General features: G+C 37.5%; 1 protein-coding gene across 1 annotated transcript; it reads right to left on the bottom strand.

Moving 5' to 3' along the window:
* Positions 1 to 2540: 2540 nt before the first annotated feature.
* LOC122658414 (synaptotagmin-1) lies at positions 2541 to 17172 on the bottom strand. The gene is made up of 12 exons (XM_043853362.1): positions 16794 to 17172; positions 14073 to 14171; positions 13913 to 13963; positions 13697 to 13820; positions 8756 to 8874; positions 8461 to 8562; positions 5571 to 5645; positions 4644 to 4720; positions 4304 to 4550; positions 3875 to 4225; positions 3187 to 3318; positions 2541 to 2844 (listed from the first exon to the last, which is right to left on the bottom strand). The coding sequence occupies exons 1-12, from the start codon at positions 16902 to 16904 to the stop codon at positions 2716 to 2718; spliced, it is 1617 nt and encodes a 538-aa protein (XP_043709297.1). The 5' UTR covers positions 16905 to 17172; the 3' UTR covers positions 2541 to 2715.
* Positions 17173 to 17845: the final 673 nt, after the last annotated feature.

Raw genomic sequence — 17845 nt, 5'->3', positions numbered from 1 at the left:
ACAATTTCCAGTGTTCAGAAAATTAAGCCAGCCGAAGAGCACCCGTCAAGAAGCCAAACAAGTAAAAGCTGAAAACTGAAAACCAAAGTCATGTACTCATGGGTGGGCTAGCTCTGTCCTCCTAACTCGGTTCCACTCAAGCTTTCAATTCTTTTCCTTTTCTTTGGTTAACTTCAACAGACTCCATTCAAAACCCAAACAGATTTCTAGAAAATCTGATGAAAGAAGGAATTGTAAGTCACTGAAACACTTCATATATCATCTCATGTCCTCAACAAGTATTCTCAAGCTAATGCATGAGTTTTACAGATAGCGGCTGTGACACCGGCAGCAGTGAGTTCTAACTTGCTTACTGCAAGCAGTATCAAACTGATCGAACACCTATAGTTTTGTTAATTGTTACCGCTTTCTGTCCTCAGGAACTTCCATTCCAGAAAACTATTTGCGATACTGAACTCAAGAACAGAAATGCGAGGGAGAAAACGAAAAGGATTAAAATAGAAAGAAAAAAAAAGGAAACCTCAGAGCCTAAAACCCTAACCAAGAGTTTATTTAGATAATGAAGCACTCTAGAAGATGGAAAAGGTTGTTTATTCACCTTGATATAAGAAAACCTTTACGCCTGGGATCCTCGACAGACGGTTGTGCGAGGGAGTGAGGACTGAGGACTGAGAAGCTCCAACCACGATATCTCGTATTCTCGTTATAATTAGATTTACAAATTTTTTTTCCTCTTCCTTTCTTTGTGGAAGGGAAAGTTCCCATTCAGGTTTTCATTCGAATGAATTGCATTTTTTTTTTTTTTGTTTGTTGGGTAAGAAAATTGCATTTCCAAACCCATAATTTTTTTTCAATTTTGTCAAAGAAACTTTTCCACACAGCCGCTTGGGAAATTTTTTTTTTTTTTCCCCCTTTTTACAAGCACACTCAGTTGGATTACGTGGAAAACTGATGTGGCAGGTACGGACCATGCATTATAAGGTCTAGCATTATCCATTTGTTTTAAATATTAAAAAATTTATATAGAGAATAGTAATAAAAGTAGGACTGAGTTTCCCACCACCCACAGTGAATGGGATCATATTCATCGAAGGGCGAGAATGGGTATTGAGATGGTACAAAACTCTAGGAGGGGTTTATGGACCCTAGGTTGGGTGAACCGTCCTCTATAGGTGAAAGAAAACTTTGTCCATAAAATTATGTGTATAGTTTCAACAACATATTCAATTACTTAGTATCTTATGTATGTGATGTGGCAAATTTGACAGTTAGATGTATAGGGAAGGGGTCCGATAAACTGTAGTGTAAATTTTTAATCACAAATTCAATCAGTTACTATTCCATGTATGTTTATACATCTGAACTGTAATCTTGTGCAGTCAGTCTTGTAGTTTCAGATTTTTTTTCAATTCATTATTTTACAACTTGACAAATTCAAAATGATAAAAAATTTCTAACAAATGAGAAGGAAAATTCTCAAAATATCAGCACAATCTAACATGCCATACAATAGAACTAAGTATCCATTTAGAATATTGTTTTCTTAATGAACCTTACAAAAATCCAGGCCAGAACTCGAGTATGCTTGAAAGCCAAGAAAGGGGGAAAATTAAATTGGAAGATAGATAAAGGCACATAAATCAATTACTATATTATCATCATTTTTATCTTATGTTTTTTTTTTTTTTTTGTTTTTTCTTAAACTTTCAAACATAACTTGATAAAAGATAGGGACCGAGTTTCCCTCCACCAACAGTGAATGGGATCCCATTCACCAAAGGGCGGTAGAGCCGTAGAGGGTGGGAATGGGTATCAAGAGGGTATTTAAGAACATACTAAAACCCTAAGAGGGGTTTGTGATCCCTAAGATGGTGGGTCAACAATCCTCTATGAGTTGGAGGAAAACTTTGTCCAAAAGATAATGTCAATTTGTCCCTCTTCAATAATGTATGGCTTCCTTACATGGGGTCCCTAACCTCAGCTGTGCCTGTGGATCTACCATATCTGTTTACAGAAGTGAGGTTTTCTTTTTTTTTTTTTGTCAATTTTCCTTCATCCACTGTCAAGGGAGACAACGGGTACGGATGGAGTACAGAGGGTATTGTGGGAAAAGAAAAAGGTAAAGGTGCAGAGCATTTTTTGTGTACTTTTCCACCGTTGATAACTTTCTCCAGTTTTTTTAACCAACTTGCAGGATCCACCGAGAACTGTTGGTTTGGACTACTCACGGCCCAAACATTGAGAAAATACTCCAAACTGACAACCTCTCCTTGCACCCACTTACCTTTTTTTTCTCCTTCAGAAGACAGCTTCTGGATCCACCAAAACATGGACTTGTAAAGTGAAATGTCCAACTCATTATTGCCTCATACAATTCAATCCATCAAGTGAAGCAAACATTTACTACGCCAAATTTGAAAGATTTAGTATCCCACGTCTCTTTTTTCAGTTAAATTCCTGTGTATTTTCACCAGATCATCAAATGAATCTGTTGTGAGAGAGAGAGGCAGATAATCGCACTCAACAGCCTAAATGGAACCAAACATTTAAAAAGAGGTTACAAATACGGGTAAAGACAATTTTGGATATTATTATTACTACTGTTCGAATGCACAAACAATTTGATTCAGTCTGAAACAAGAAAACTAATGAACCGTCTTCCATGTCAGTGAATCCCTAACCAAACTCTCCAATGTGTCACTGAGAGTAGCATCCTCAAGATGTCCTCCATTGCAGCTCAATTTGGATTTTTCCATTCCTCGAATCAATGAGATGATATTTCTCATTGATTCTCTTGTTGTTGACAACATCAGAAAGGTTAATGTCGATGTAGCCAAGAGTTTCCTGATTGGACATGCAAAAATATCCATTGAAATCAATAACAATAAGCAAAAGGAAAGACAGTAACAATAGGCATAGCTACAGTTCCACAACACTCTCCCCACTTTATAGAGTATTTAACAAAATGAGCGACCTCTTGGAATGGTCCCAGCCCAAAAAATATAAACAAATATGATAAGGATTTAGTATTCTTTGATATAAACCCTTTTGCCAGAAGCAAAACAAATATCCCTTCCAAGCCAAAAACACCTGAACAAGGGAATTGCATAACCATCTTGCATGTCAAAAATGGGGATCTATTCAAATGTTGTGTATAATTGAGAAGCAAAAGTGATAGCTTCGTACCTTGGGATGAAGTAGACCCATTCTCGATGAGGTGCTGATTACTTCCACATGCAATTTATCATTAGTTGGTGGTTCCTCCAGTGTGAATGTAAACTCTTCTTCCCATCTCGGATCTCTATTCTTCTTTAAATGCTGTGACAATACATGAAAAGGAATATTAAACTCATAATTATAACGACCAAAGTCAACTCACATTTTTATAATTTGATCACATCTCAGAGAAGAAAATCTGGCTTAAGCATTGGAAGGATAGAGAATTCAGTCATCGGTTACAAAAGTGGGTGAAAAAGGTCCTAACTAAAGTAATCAACAAAGTCACAACCCCAGATAGAATGAAGTAGCTGAACAGTACTCATTTATCCAAAACCCATATGGTTAGAACAAGGCTTAGCTGATGAATAAGCAAGCGGCAGTATAAGGTAACAACAGTTAAGAATAGCAGCAAAAAGATATAAAATAGATGAAAGAAAGGGCATCTATATTTATTCAAAAACAAAAGAAACTGAAAAAGGGGAAGGGGCATTGTGAAAGCGGCAACAATCTAGATTTTTTCCTCTTTTATTTATTTTTTTTAATTTTTCAGGACAGGTCTTTCAGAAAGGAAGGAGATTAAAGAAGGCAATAGTCCCCATTTACCGCCACTATGCCAGTAGTACTATCATTGACAATAATCTTACGATATACTTGCCTTAGTTTTTCTCTCCTCTCCCCTAAAAAGGATCCTTGCATAAGGATTTGTGTGGTGCTTTCCTTCAACATCTTGAGCTTCATGAACAACAATCACGAGGACACCCCCACCATCTGGTGTTCCTTCAGGGGCCTTTTGTACTGTATTTGAATCTTCAAAATCTTTTGGTATATCCTCCTCTTTGAAAGGTTTGTATGTAACTTCAACAACAATCTGCCCACGTGACTTCTCGTTTTGAACATCATTAAGGTCCATGTTTTTAAGCAGATCAAGAGTCAGAACTTTCGGCTCATCAGGAGTAAGATCTTTCATAGGAATAACATTCATACCCATCTTGTCATGCTTGCCAACCTAGGGGAAAGGAAACAGCTTCAGCAACACAAGAAAGCAGAAAATTCAACAGTAAAACCTGATATATAGAATATATACTTGTTCCCAATCATAAATATGCAGCTCTAAACTTTGAGATTGTGGGTCTTTGACGACCATATTAAATTCCTCATTCCATTCAGGATTCAAGTTTTTATGTTTCACAGTTGTCTTCTTTGATGGAAGCTTATCCTCAGTGAGTTTCATTTTAACATATGGATCTGATGCCCCAAGAAGGTCTTTTTTTTTCAGCTTCATTGCCCGTAGAACCTTCACATGGAGAATTCCAACAGGCCTCTTCATCGCTCTGCAAATTTCATTAGGAGAATAAAATGTTAAGGGCTATGACCTGCTATGGATATAAAACATCATTTACATTTAAATAAAAAGCGAAGTTTACTTTGCTGGATCCAAAATTGGCACTTCTAGTGTCTTGGGCCATAGATACATATTCGCAACCTGATCCTTGATTAGCTCCTGCAGGAAAACGGATTCTAAGGGGTCATATGAAAAAACGAGAAATGAAGAAAGAACAAGAGCATGACAGTCAAATTAATCAATAAAATGACTTTTTGCTTGTGAGGGAGAATTTTCTTCTTCAAGTTTATATAATAGATACTGCACATCTCTGGGTTTATCTAACAAGATCAGTTGATGCCCTGGTAACCTTGGGAAGTCATTGGTATTCCCAGTTATGCAATGTAAGTTCTCTAGATCAGACTGTCAAACCACTTTCTCGGCAACAAAGTTATATTTATTTTTGCTCCTAAACTGGAAATTATTTGAACAAGTAGAGTTTTGAGCTATTTCACATCCCAATTCTGGCAATTGAACAGTTGATTTTTGTCCATGGATGGCCACTTGCATGAAACAGTATAAAAACTTCACACTCCACTATGTGCATAAAAATCAAATCTCGCAGTATTAATTACCAGTAAGTTATAAAGGTTATAAAACCATTCTTTTTGGCTTTTCTTCACCACGTGAGGTATACCAAATGATCAAGAAGATAACAATATCAAACACAAAGTTGAAGATTGAGACAGATTTTCAGGTTACCATACGTTGAGAATTTGGCTTTAAAAAATAAACACTAATTTGGGTCTAGTTCAGCTCTCCCTAGATAAGCTGAAACTAAAGGCAATGACAGAATCTTGGTCTTCTGTGCAGCTCATGGAAAGCATCCAAGGTAAAAAAATAACTCAAAAGGGAAAGAGATATCATATAGCTGTTCATCATCAGCAATAATTTGGATGAAAAAGAATGCAGTACTACAACAGAAACAGAAAATAACACAATATTCAGCTAAAAGGGAGGGGTAGCATACCTGGACAAATCTGTACAAACCAGGAATTGACATAAGATCTGCCCCCACTAACTTCAGTCCAAAATCAACATGTGGCTGCAAGAAATACCAATAATTAGAGAAGGTAACCAAATTAGGTGGCTGGACCTAGCATTTAGTCAGTGCAACAGATACCGATTCTGCTAAAAAGAACTTCCACAACATCCAGAATAAGTAAATTATGTTGAACTAAAGCAGTCAAGCCATCAGGGGAAGACAGAATTATTTTGTAATGGACCTAAAGATGGGTAGGATGTAGGAATACGGCATTTATTCATTAGTTTAGTTAAGTCCTTATATGGGTTAGTTTCCTAGTCAATTTATGTTACACCGTATCAATTCAGGATTGGTTTAGCCCTTTCCTTTTTCGAGTTGGAGTCTATTGTTGGGTCTTTTATATAAAAGGGGATACACAAATTTGGTAATCAGAATAAGCTTTTCAGCTCAATGGTCTGTGGATTTCAGGCTGGCTCAGTGGATTTCTGAGTGCTGCATCTGTAGATTCAGATGTGCTTCTTGTGGATTCAGCAAGGCAAGTAATGTAAGACTAGAACCAGAATAGGTCTAATCTCAGGCAGGATCAAATAGAAAACCATCCAATAAACAAGAAATCATCTGAGGGACCCAAGAGAACAACTCTAAACCCTCCAAATAGGATCCAAGGTAAAACTCCTAATCAAACTATGAAAACTTAAAACATCCTCCTATGAATAGGAGACTACTAAGTTATTACAATGTGGCTGGAAAAAAAAAACAACTAATAATAAAATAGTTCCTACTTGAACTAGGAATGGAAATAAACTAATCACACTACTGCTGAGCCTAATCCCGTATGCATACTTTGTACCCCCATTTTAGGCCCATTAAAGTGGCCAATTACAAAGAAAACCCATGGAACAAAGGCTCAACACATACGTAACCCAACCCAAAGCTTATTTCCAATAAAATAAACCCCTTAGATGACTTATCTGCATCAATCCAGCCCAGCCATGTGTACTGGCTCCACCTCCTTATATTCTTGGTGAGCCCTTCCTTAGATTGAGATATCTCAGACAAGTTGATGATGGGGCTTATAGATGGGAAATTATGGACTATCGGAACAATTGGGCCCAAAGCACATCATAGGATACATAAGTGGTGCATTCAAAGAAATGGCTCCGACATCTTCAGTGGTACGCAGCTTGTGGATTAGACCCACCAAGAAACTCCGTTTGGAATTGAGTGGGTGTTGTATAATTTATGTTTTATTTGGTTAAGATGAATTATTTAGTTTTCTAGTACTTTAAGTATATGTGAACTTAGTATTTATGATATGGCTAATGTACACATTAGCATTCAACGTACACTAGTAAACTGGGGTCAATAACCACAAGTACCATTGAGCGTTTTTTTTTTGTGTGTGTGTGTGAAAATCGTTCATGCATTGTGTTAAGACTGTCAAAAATAGGCTGTATAGAACAAACCCAAGCAAACATTTCTGGGCCTCGAAACCACAAACTCGAGTTGGCTGGGAAAAAATACCTGGTTTCGACCAGTGTCGACCAAATCTCGGTTTCTGGCTGGTCTAAACCGAGATTTAGAACCTTGGTTCTGACAAACTTGGTCCTTCACCCACAAAAGTCAGTTCCTGTTTCCTAAATCCGAAACACTTCAAAACCCTAACTTCCTGTTCAATATTTTCCATCAAAGCCTGATTTTAAAGGTCTGTAGTTCTATCATTCACAGCCCTAAAACTAATTCTTCCAACTATCAGGAATTCAGGAAATATACCCTGTATTGAATAGGGAGCGGTTTCTTGGTGTGGGAAACGGTTTCTTGAATACGGAACTTATGTGGTCAAGGAGGAGAGAGTGTTAGGAGGATGAGAGGGTGTGGGAAAGCATCCCCACACTGACGGCATGGGGTGAAATATCCTATTGTTAACTAATATTTGGGAAAAGACTTTACATACTACCCTGAGTGCGTACAACATCCTCACATTCTCTTTTCTCCTGACAATCTCTTTCATCCGTGACATATAGGCTCCCTATTAACGAACCGTATGTCACCCCTCTCATGCTCCCATTGATTGGGCATGGCGATTCCATTTCATGGCAGCAGCATGCAGATCCACTCCCCCCAATCTTTTTTGGCAGACTCAATACAAATAAGTTGTACCAAAAAGAGATACAATTGGTCTCAAATGCATTGAACCTTCCCCTTTGAATTTTCAGTTGCAATCACTGTTTCAAAAATTGGAATTGGATTGGTCGAATCAGTTGTGACCTATCTTGATTCTGGATGCTCCCGAGCAGCTGATTCTAGGGTTTCTGGGACTGAATCACTGGGTTTTCAAATATAAGGGGCCCGATTCTATGGCTTGGCTTTTTGGATCGATTCTGATCCAATCCAAATCAGAATCGGCAAGAGACAGTTTCAACCCCGGATTCCAAGTTTAAAATCCTAAGTTGCAACGGTCTAATTTACTCAGAAAAGGAAAATTAAGTTTCCAACATTTGGAATTTCTTTTTCTTTTCAAATAACACAAGCACATCAGTTCATGACCATCATTTCATCAACTGCCCAGACATATGCCATCCCTACTTTCTGACAAACTTGGTCCTTCACCCACTAACAATCTATTCCTCTCCATAAAGTTTTGTATAAAAAATCTAACCTAAGAATCCAATTTATTCAAATTTTATCAGGCAGCCAGAGAAGGTAGGATTAACTGAGTTTATTAAACCCAATAGATGGCTCATTCAATCTTTGACAGCTGTCAAGGATTCAAGGTCCGAAAAATTAAATACTGGCACTAAAAGTTAGGATACATCAAGAATGGGTTTCTAGAGTAATACAGATATGCATCGAATACCGGGCAACAACAACAAACCTTCTCCATGAGTGACACAAGTATTTTGGCAAAACAAGGAAAGCTTGGAACCAATGGCTTCAGGGTAATACGTGGTGAAGCAAATATTTGTAGATCTACCACCTGAAATCCACAAGCAAAGCCTATAATCAATACTAACATAAAAAAACAAGTTCTCTTCAAGGGGAAGACTTTAAAGCATTAATTGATCTCTTCCAATTCCATCCAGTTCTTTTCAAAAAATTTAGCTGAATCCTTTTCATAGACCACAAAACCACCCCCCCCCCTCCAAAAAAAAAAAAAAAAAAGAGGATACCTGCACAGTTGCTTTCAATCCGAATGCTTTAACAGCAACAGTGACATTAGGATTTGCGGCCAATTTTAGGGATGGTTCCATAATTAACTCCTTCTCATCGGTAACGTAAACCTTCATACCTGAAGAAAAATACATCACAGAATATGAACGCAATGTCATAGGAAATCCCATAAAGTATAAGAGAAAACCACACACAAACATAATGCAAACCAAAGTCTCGAAAATATAAGATTTTTTTTAAGTAAAAAGGTTTTATTTTTATTTTCATAAAAGACAAAAGAACAAAAGCAACTTTTCCTTTCCTTTTAAAATTCACACTCTTTTTCATTTAAGCTTTAGAATTTGAATCAAATACCTTTTTTTTAATTCAAAAGATGTTTTGCAATGAAGTCACTCTACTTTTAATGCTGTTAGGACTTCTTTTACGTACAAATTCCTTTAAGCGTTTTACCTTTTGACATTAATGCTTTTAACGTTTCTGACTTCGATTAAAAAAAGATTTTTTAATTAAATACAAACAACAGTAAACAAAGCTTCTCTCTCAAGGACACGACTCGTCGACGATCCCACAAACACACTCACCCAACCTCCTTTGAGCCCCTTATGTACGAACCTACAACTGACTTGGGACTGCCATGGCCGTCTACTGCCTCCCTTTTTCTTATTACTTGCTAGTTATAATAACCAAAACAACAACAAAATATTGGAATTGGCCGGCCATGATTGAGGATCATAATATGAAGAAAATGACTGAAATAAAGGTTTTCAAAATGAACTTTACAATGCAGAGAGGGTGGCTCTGATACCAATCTGAAGACGGAAATAGTATCAAATTGAAACTTTTCCGATCCAATACAACGGATCTATCGTCACACAGTATAAGATATTTGAATTAACCAATACAATATAGGTTTAGGGTTACCTCTTTAGTGCGCAATCGAAGCACCTCCAATGGTTCATGGTATTTGATCACCAAACCCATAGAAATAGGAATCAATCTTCACTCAACACTCTGAATACGAGCACAGCGGAATTCTTCCTCTAACAATGGCAATCACCAACTCTTGAAGAAAGACAGAGAGAGTGTTTGGGATTTTGGGAGAGACTCTTTTTTCTCAAAATCGATATAAGCTAATAAAATTATGACTCACACTAATTTCTCTCCTCTTAAGGCTCTTACTTAGCCAAGCATGATTCCTTGCCTTCTTAGGATTGCTAGTGCCAAATGGTGCAATCCTATTGGGTAGTACACCAAGGCAGCCTACATTGGGTCACACCCAATCGGCTAATTAAGTTAATTGCACATAAGTGAACCTTAGTTTTGTAATAACCATAAAACCCATAATTGATAGAAAACATTACATGGAAGTCCCTCCACTTTACAATATTTTACAATGGACCTCAGGGCATGGAATTAAATTATTGTCACCACCTTAGTCCATTGAACAACTAGTATAGAGTATCTAGATCACTAATTGGATGACAAAACAAAACAAAAATTTATAAAATATAATTATTACATATCCTAATTTTTTAAATTATTTGTAAACAGTTTACAAATAAACCACCGAGATCGGAATTTCGTCCAATCATGTTCAGGATTCTCTCTCGAGATATTCTCACTAAACGGGAAGTGGATTCCTTATCTAGCATCATTTTTGTTCATAAGCAAACACAGTAAATCCAACATAGTGATGTATAGCCAGTCAAATGTAGGAATCAACCATATGTACACTAAAACAAACTGTGTCGATCTACAACAATAAAGAAATTTTAGGTCTAGGGACCATACAACTATCACGAGAACCCCTTTTCACATAAAATGTTCGACAGTACACCATGTAGGGTTCTCGAATGATCAAGTCCGATACATACAAAGTGTACCGCATTTGTGTCCAAAATCTCCATTCCAAAAACACACAATGCAACAACCATACAAACAGAGAGCCCAACTCCATCCCTAGTCGTGACACACTATCACCCATATTAATGTAAATGCAAATTACATTTATTTGAATTTGATGGAGACACTATATCCAACAATACTGAGTTATCCTCCAGCCTCATATAGCTGAGTCCGGATCCCGCTCAATTTTTTTTCTTTGGGGGCAAAAGGTTAGAACTTAGAAGGTGGGGTACATCTAGGCCAGTTTGAACTTCCCTAAGTGCCACAACTATAGTTTCGAAAAACAGTCACAAATTGTATACGCAAGAACCATAAGTGGCTGGTTAATTGTTCAATCCATTTTTTCTTATGAGCCAAATTGTATACACAAGAACCAAAGCTGGATTTCCATTGGATTGACCGGTCAACATGTCTGATGCAGCAGAGCCAATGGAAAGAAGAAAGAGACTAGAAACCCCAGCCATGGGGTTCTCATTCCTAGCTCTAAGAAGAGGTCCCTAATTTCATTTTAGTTCCTAAATTCCACCCCTTTGTAGCTAGGAATCTTCAATTAGTCTCTATTTCTGTTGGAATTCTGGTTTACAGATGGTCTTCCTTTTTTCCTACAAGTAGTATTTCTATTTAAGTTAAGAATTTAATGAGGCCCTCTATTGCCCACGATTTCAGAAAAAAAGTTATTGTTTCTTCTGCAAATTGCATGGATTCATGACAATCCCTCATTTTTTATCTAATTTATGTAGATCACAGTATCCATATTGGCCAGGCCCTTGCAACAATGTTCACACTTATCTTTGTTACTATCATCTCCATGACCAGTTCCTTGGCCTCTTCCTCTACCACGCCACCCATTCTGTGAGGTAGAGGCAAGTGCAGATTTCTCAAGTGAGGGAGTTGTATCCATAGCCACTCGTCTAGTCCTCACTTTGGAGGCACCCACATACTTCACATAAAAATGGCATATGAACTTCACCCAAGATTTTAATGGTTCATTGGGTTCCATATTCCGGATTCAAACCTCTAAGAAGAATCAAGATTTTAATAGTTCATTGGGTTCATATTCCGGATTCAAACCTCTAAGAAGAACCAAGATACTAGTCATATTCTTACGACTTGTACACCTTAGCTTCGTCTCCAGGATTTAACAAGTGGAGATCTATATAATAGTCAAATTCTTCCCAGAGACCAATCAGAATGCCATAATATTCTGAGATTGATAAGTCCCCCTACTTTACAGTGATGATCCTTTGAAGGAGGTGGTAGACCTTAGTTGAATCACCCACCCTATTAAAAGTCTAGGAAATACCATCCCAAATTTCCTTGGTTGTGGCTTTACGTATGAACCTTCTACAAATTTCAGGTTTCATAGAGAATATTAGCAACGTCATAACAGTGGCATTTGCACTCTCCAATTTCCAAAATGTGGGATCACTAGGATGTGGAGTCCTGAATCCTGATTCTTCCAGTTATGTATCCTAGTTTCTCATGACTTCTCATTTCTCAAGGACAATCTCACAGAATGTGTCCCGTCCAGGTAGATGATATTATCCAGTTCGACAATGCAAATCTAGACATTGGTACTTTCCATATTAACAAAGCTAGGATTACCATTACTTGTGCCACCAGCTTGGGACTCCACTGGTCCACACTGTCCACTGACTTCAGACATTATGTAGAAATACCTTAGGGAAGTTGGTTGGATACACTAATCAAGTGGGGAATCCACACTACCCACAATACTCTGGGAAAGAAGTAATACTCAATTTCAGATATCAAGGAATCATCACAAATATGAAACAATCTCAAAACCAGATATATATCTCAGGTTGGGAAACACACCAAACCCCATCTTATACCTTCAAAAAACATTATGTTTGAACCAAAACAAGTAACCAGCCAAGAAGAGATACGCAATGCATGAAACGAACAAGCTGTCTACAGAACCAGTGATAAAACAGCAGCCAAATTTTAGAGTTGTGACAATTTACAGCAGAGTATTACAAGTTGGGGCTGAGATTCAGAAAGACTAGACTCAAGAAAAAGGAAAGCATTCTCAGGCTTGGCAGTAAATGGATGGCTCTCATTTCTTCTTCCATTTTGATGCTAACAGCCCAAAACATTGTTCCTTAGTGGTGTTGATGAATTTCTTAGATCTCACAGTGAAATCCCTTCCATATGGTTGCTGATTTCTTGTTGTCTTTGGAACTCAAGAAGCACAAAGAGTTCCAAGGCTTAAAGGTGAAGAAGTGCTTTGATAGACTCTTAAACCAGCCTTGTAATCGCGCACTGATGCAAGTAGTAAATCAAATAGCAGGAGAAGAGACCATAGGAAAAGAAGAAGAAGAGAAGAGAGAGTTTCTGAAGAATGGGCTGTGGTGTATTACGATCTCACTTCAGCCAGTTTCACTCAAAAAGCTTTTAAACTAAAGTACCAGATATACCCTTAAAAACATAAGTACTCTCCCATAAGGCAACATTACATATCTTCCCAAAATACCCTTATTCTAACATAGAACAAAGTAATCATTCCATTTAGAGATCCCACTAAGAAGGCAATAAAAATTGCTTCTAGTGTCTAGAGGGAGCAGCAATATATTTCACTAGTCTAGTATTGGGTTTAAAGCAACTTGGCCAAATGTAGAATGAGGGAAAAATAACTTCACCATCAAAGTATCACCAAGGCTCAAAAGGCATACAACTTGAATTTCCTCCGTATAATATCAGTATGATAAACAAGAACCAACAGTAGTTGTAACTACTGATAGAGTTTGTAATATATCTATAGTCTATATAAATGATTGTGCTTTCGTTAGAAATTACAAGAACAGTTTCTATATTCTAGTTTACCAACACAGCGATTAGCAAAATAAATTTGATCAAGTAAGAGCAACATCACAAGCAATTAACACACGTAGGTCGTACCCAGTCATCAAAATCAAAATGAAACAAGTCAAAAAAATGAACAGATATTATCTAGCTTGTCTCTCCCACCAGTACATTCCTGGCAATACCTCCAAAGCAGCACATGACCAACTAACCTTGAAAAGTTGGTGGTAGGGAGCCTAATGTAAGTGCTTCAAATTCGACTGACTCAATTTTGTATTTTGGAATTTGCTCAGCAATTATGGGCTTGGCAATATTCTTTACAGTCTTGCAGATGGCCTAAATAAAGAGATCAAGTAATTAATAACTCAAATACAGTCGAAGGAAAACATACTGGCACTAAAAATTCAAACAGTTAAACATGCACATACCTTGTCCAAATAAGGCCACATAATTCCAATGAACTTATTTAGCCAGTCAACCTTCACAAGAAACAAAAAATAAGATAGAGTGATTCTTAGAAACTACACTATGCAGATGGTAATCATTAAAAAAACATTTGAGTGATAAAGTAGGTAAAACACAGCTTACACGATCATAATCTGGATTTTTCACCCAAAGAGGTATCTCAGGAAGCAATCGCTGCAAGGTTTCTGAGTCTTGCTCCACCAGTGGACGAATTACAGGATCCTGATTAAGCCAAGATTCAAAGCCAGTCAGAGTCAGCCCTAAAAAAAATTATTCACAAGATGTTAACAGTAACTTCATTTTTCTTTTTCCTGTTTCTTTTCATTTTGCTACATAGGCAAAACTTCAATTGCAGCAGAGAGAAACAAATGCACAAAGGGGACACAGATGGCACAAAGATTTATAGTCTTAAAATAATAAAAACCAGGTCTCCATCATCATCAAACCTTTATTGTAACCATAAGAGGCAGACCTTTTCTCTTCTTTGCTGGCCACCCCGGGCGTGAAGGTGGAACTTTTCACATAACTCAGTTAAAAATGTTTCATCTAGTGGCTCAGGTCAATTGTCAGCCCCAAAACAATAAGAACTGTAGCATGCGGCATGCCATACCAGAACTTGAGGCAATAGTTCCTCTTTGTTTGATAGCATCAGGTGGTGGCTGGTGAAAAAACATGAAAAGAAAATTCATTCCATACACAAATGCATAAATCTTTGAGGAAGAAAGACATATCTACATTCTCGACTAAATAAAGCCTTATCCCAACTAACTACATGGCTACATGAATCCTATCCTGCAATTTCACTCTATCTAGGGCCATAATTGGCAATAACTCATAAACCCCGTGCCTTATCTCACTACTTCACGCCAAGTTCTTTACCATCTTCTTTGCATAGTCCTTTTAGAGCCTTCAACCTTCACGATGTTATGCCTTTCCACTAGTGCAGCCTTTCTGTAAGGGTCTTGTTATGGGTCACCCACTTAGGTGATAATACTAAATCGCACCCAACATCAATTCTCTATCACATGGCAGCTCCAATGGGGCCCAAATTTTATCGACAGTTTGACCCCAAGATCCCCTCCCATATGAGAATTTTCAGCCCAACCCAAGTTGGCTAGGTGGCAAAACAAATCAGAAAAACAATGCAGGACTATGAAAGGGGTGCACGGGACTACAAAGGGGTGTATGGATATGATATTGCATAGGAGGGTGAGTGATTGAATACAACAACAAAAACAACAAACTCAGCCTTATCCCAGCTGAATGGGGTCGGCTACATGGATCCTTGCAAAACAAAGTAGGGAAAACTGACTGAAAGTAAGAGGAATGAAGAAATGAAGACATAAGAGAAGAGAAATACGATATGAGAAATGAAAGTAAGAGAAAAGAGGAACAGCCCAGGAAGTCATGAAAATCTCAGCTAGATGGACATGGATCCTTGCCCTGCAATAAGCTCTATCCGAGGTCATACTTGATACAAGACCCAGACTACGCATGTCATTCCTTACAACCTCTCCTATGGTCATTTTAGGCCTGACCCTAGCTGGTCATTTTAGGGTGAGTGATTGAATTGAGGCTAAAAATTGACACATGGAAAATCCGGACATTGGCCTGTCAATCCAACAGTTGCAATTGCCAGCATCATCCTGGAAGTAGGGACTTTTACTTTCAGGTGCCGTTTAGAAAGATCACCAACCTGGGTCACTCTAAAAAATACAAAATGCTATAGAAACACAGTTTATAAAACACATCAGATGCTAATGATTTCTGATGAGAGCAAACTGAATAAACATCATTGTACCACCTAGTTTATGGATATTTTAAAAAATCACCTCATTGCTAAAACAGGTTAAATACAACAACAACTCAGCCTTATCCCAACTAAATGGGGTCGGCTACATGGATCCTTTCAAAACAAAGTAGTAAAAACTGAGGTCCTCACAATGGAAAATGAATGTAAGAGGAATGAAGAAATGAGATAAGAAAAGAGAGAAATGGAAAATGAAAAATGAAAGTAAGAGGAAAGAGGATATCCCAAGAAATAAGGAAAATCTCAGCTACATGGTGTCGACAACAGGTTAAATGTGTTTACAAATTTCATAGCATAATTGCCAAAACATAAAAACTATGTCATTTCTAATACGTTCCTATCCACACAAACTGAAGACATTCAAATGAAATACCAACTACTGTAAGAAATCTTGCCCTCAGCTTCTTGCAATGCATACTTTCATCAAAATCTATCCGCAGCAAAGTGATGACACACCCAAGCATGACAAGAAATGAATGGAAAACAACCGGACTTCTCACAAGAATGAAATCCAAAGGACTAATTGGCTCCATCTGACTTCCTCTCTCCTCCCAAGACCCCCAAACCAGAAAAGAACCACAAATTCAATCAAAAACACCCAAGAATATAGTAATTACAGTTTTTGTTATTCATCAGTACGCTAAGGAGAAAAGACGTAGTGAATATCCAAAACCAAAATCATTGTATGAAACCAGAGTAACCCAATTGGCCAGAGCTTCTCCACACCCCAATTATGACCGAAGACAAACAAACAATACTAAGAGATTAACCCACAAACTTCCATTATTTTGTTGAAACTTCAGCCTCATTTTGATTTACAAGTTATCTGATCGCTATTAAGTTCAAATAAAAGGTAAAAGCTTCTATTGTCATGCAGACACAAAATTTTCAAAATACAGTAGTCTGAAGTCTAAAACAGATCAAACCAACCAACAATGGAACAACGAAAAATATACCCAGAGAACAAAATACTATTATTCTCTCATTCCGAACGATGGTACAAGCAGAAATAAAGAGAAATGAGAGAAATTGACCTTGACATCAGTAGGTTGGAAGTAGATGAAGAGAAAATAGCCAATTACAAGTCCAATGGCAATTCCCATACCAAAGCCGACGAACCCAAATATAGTACTGAAGAAACCCATCTCTAATCTCCTTCAGAAAAAGTCTCAAAGGGAGGAGGAACCAAACAGAAACCCACTTTTTCCTTGCTCTGAAATGTGCATCACCTAACGCCTCCTAAAAAAACCGAAACCATAAAAAAACTCACTAAAACCCATTTCCAATCCTCTCTCAAGTTCTTCCCCAGATCAGCATTAGAAACTTCTAAAATTGATGAAAATAGAGAACATAAAGAAAACAAAACGACTCGCTTTGATCCGTTCGATCTATATTGTCATCATCTCATAAAAAGAGCATTTATTCATTTCAGACCCAATCTTCCCTTCAACGTCCGTATATGATCCGGTAGTCTGTAAAAAGGAAACCCAAACGCGAGACTCTGGAATTTGTCGGTAACGCCTTCGATTCGTTAAAACTGGAAAGATTCAATGAACACTGAAGATAATGGAAATAGAAGATTTGTACAAGAACCGTTTCTTGTTCGATTTATTTCCCCTAAACTGATCTTTCTCTCTCTCTCTCTCTCTCCTCTCTCCTTCCTCCTCTTTTCTAAAGATCTTTATAATCTTTACCCCACTTGTCTCAGTAATTACTTATTCCATACTTGGCGTTTCGGCTTCCAATCAACCGCAAGACATATCTGTAATACCTAATAGAGTAATGTTCTTGAGACGTTGAAATCACGCATTTGTTTTTTTTCCTGGGGGAAAAAACGAGATCATCGCTCTACTTAATTGGTCCTCACAAACGTGCCCTTAGCTACTTAAGGTATTATTAAGCTATGATTTAGAAGTTTCTAAAAGCCAATGTGTGGCTGGCTGTACTACTACTGTACCATATGCCCTACGTTTTTTATTTTTGTTGTTGTTGTTGCCGTTACAAGTCTTTTTCAAATGTCTTTACTCTTTCCCCTAAAAACTTTTGCATTTTTCCATAGGATTTTCTTTGGCTTCATGATCTGCCA

Source organism: Telopea speciosissima, chromosome 4 (genome assembly GCF_018873765.1).
Source record: "Telopea speciosissima isolate NSW1024214 ecotype Mountain lineage chromosome 4, Tspe_v1, whole genome shotgun sequence".
Taxonomy (NCBI): Eukaryota; Viridiplantae; Streptophyta; class Magnoliopsida; order Proteales; family Proteaceae; genus Telopea; species Telopea speciosissima.
Note: the sequence above shows the minus strand (reverse complement) of the source record. Positions and strands in the feature narration are given on the sequence as shown.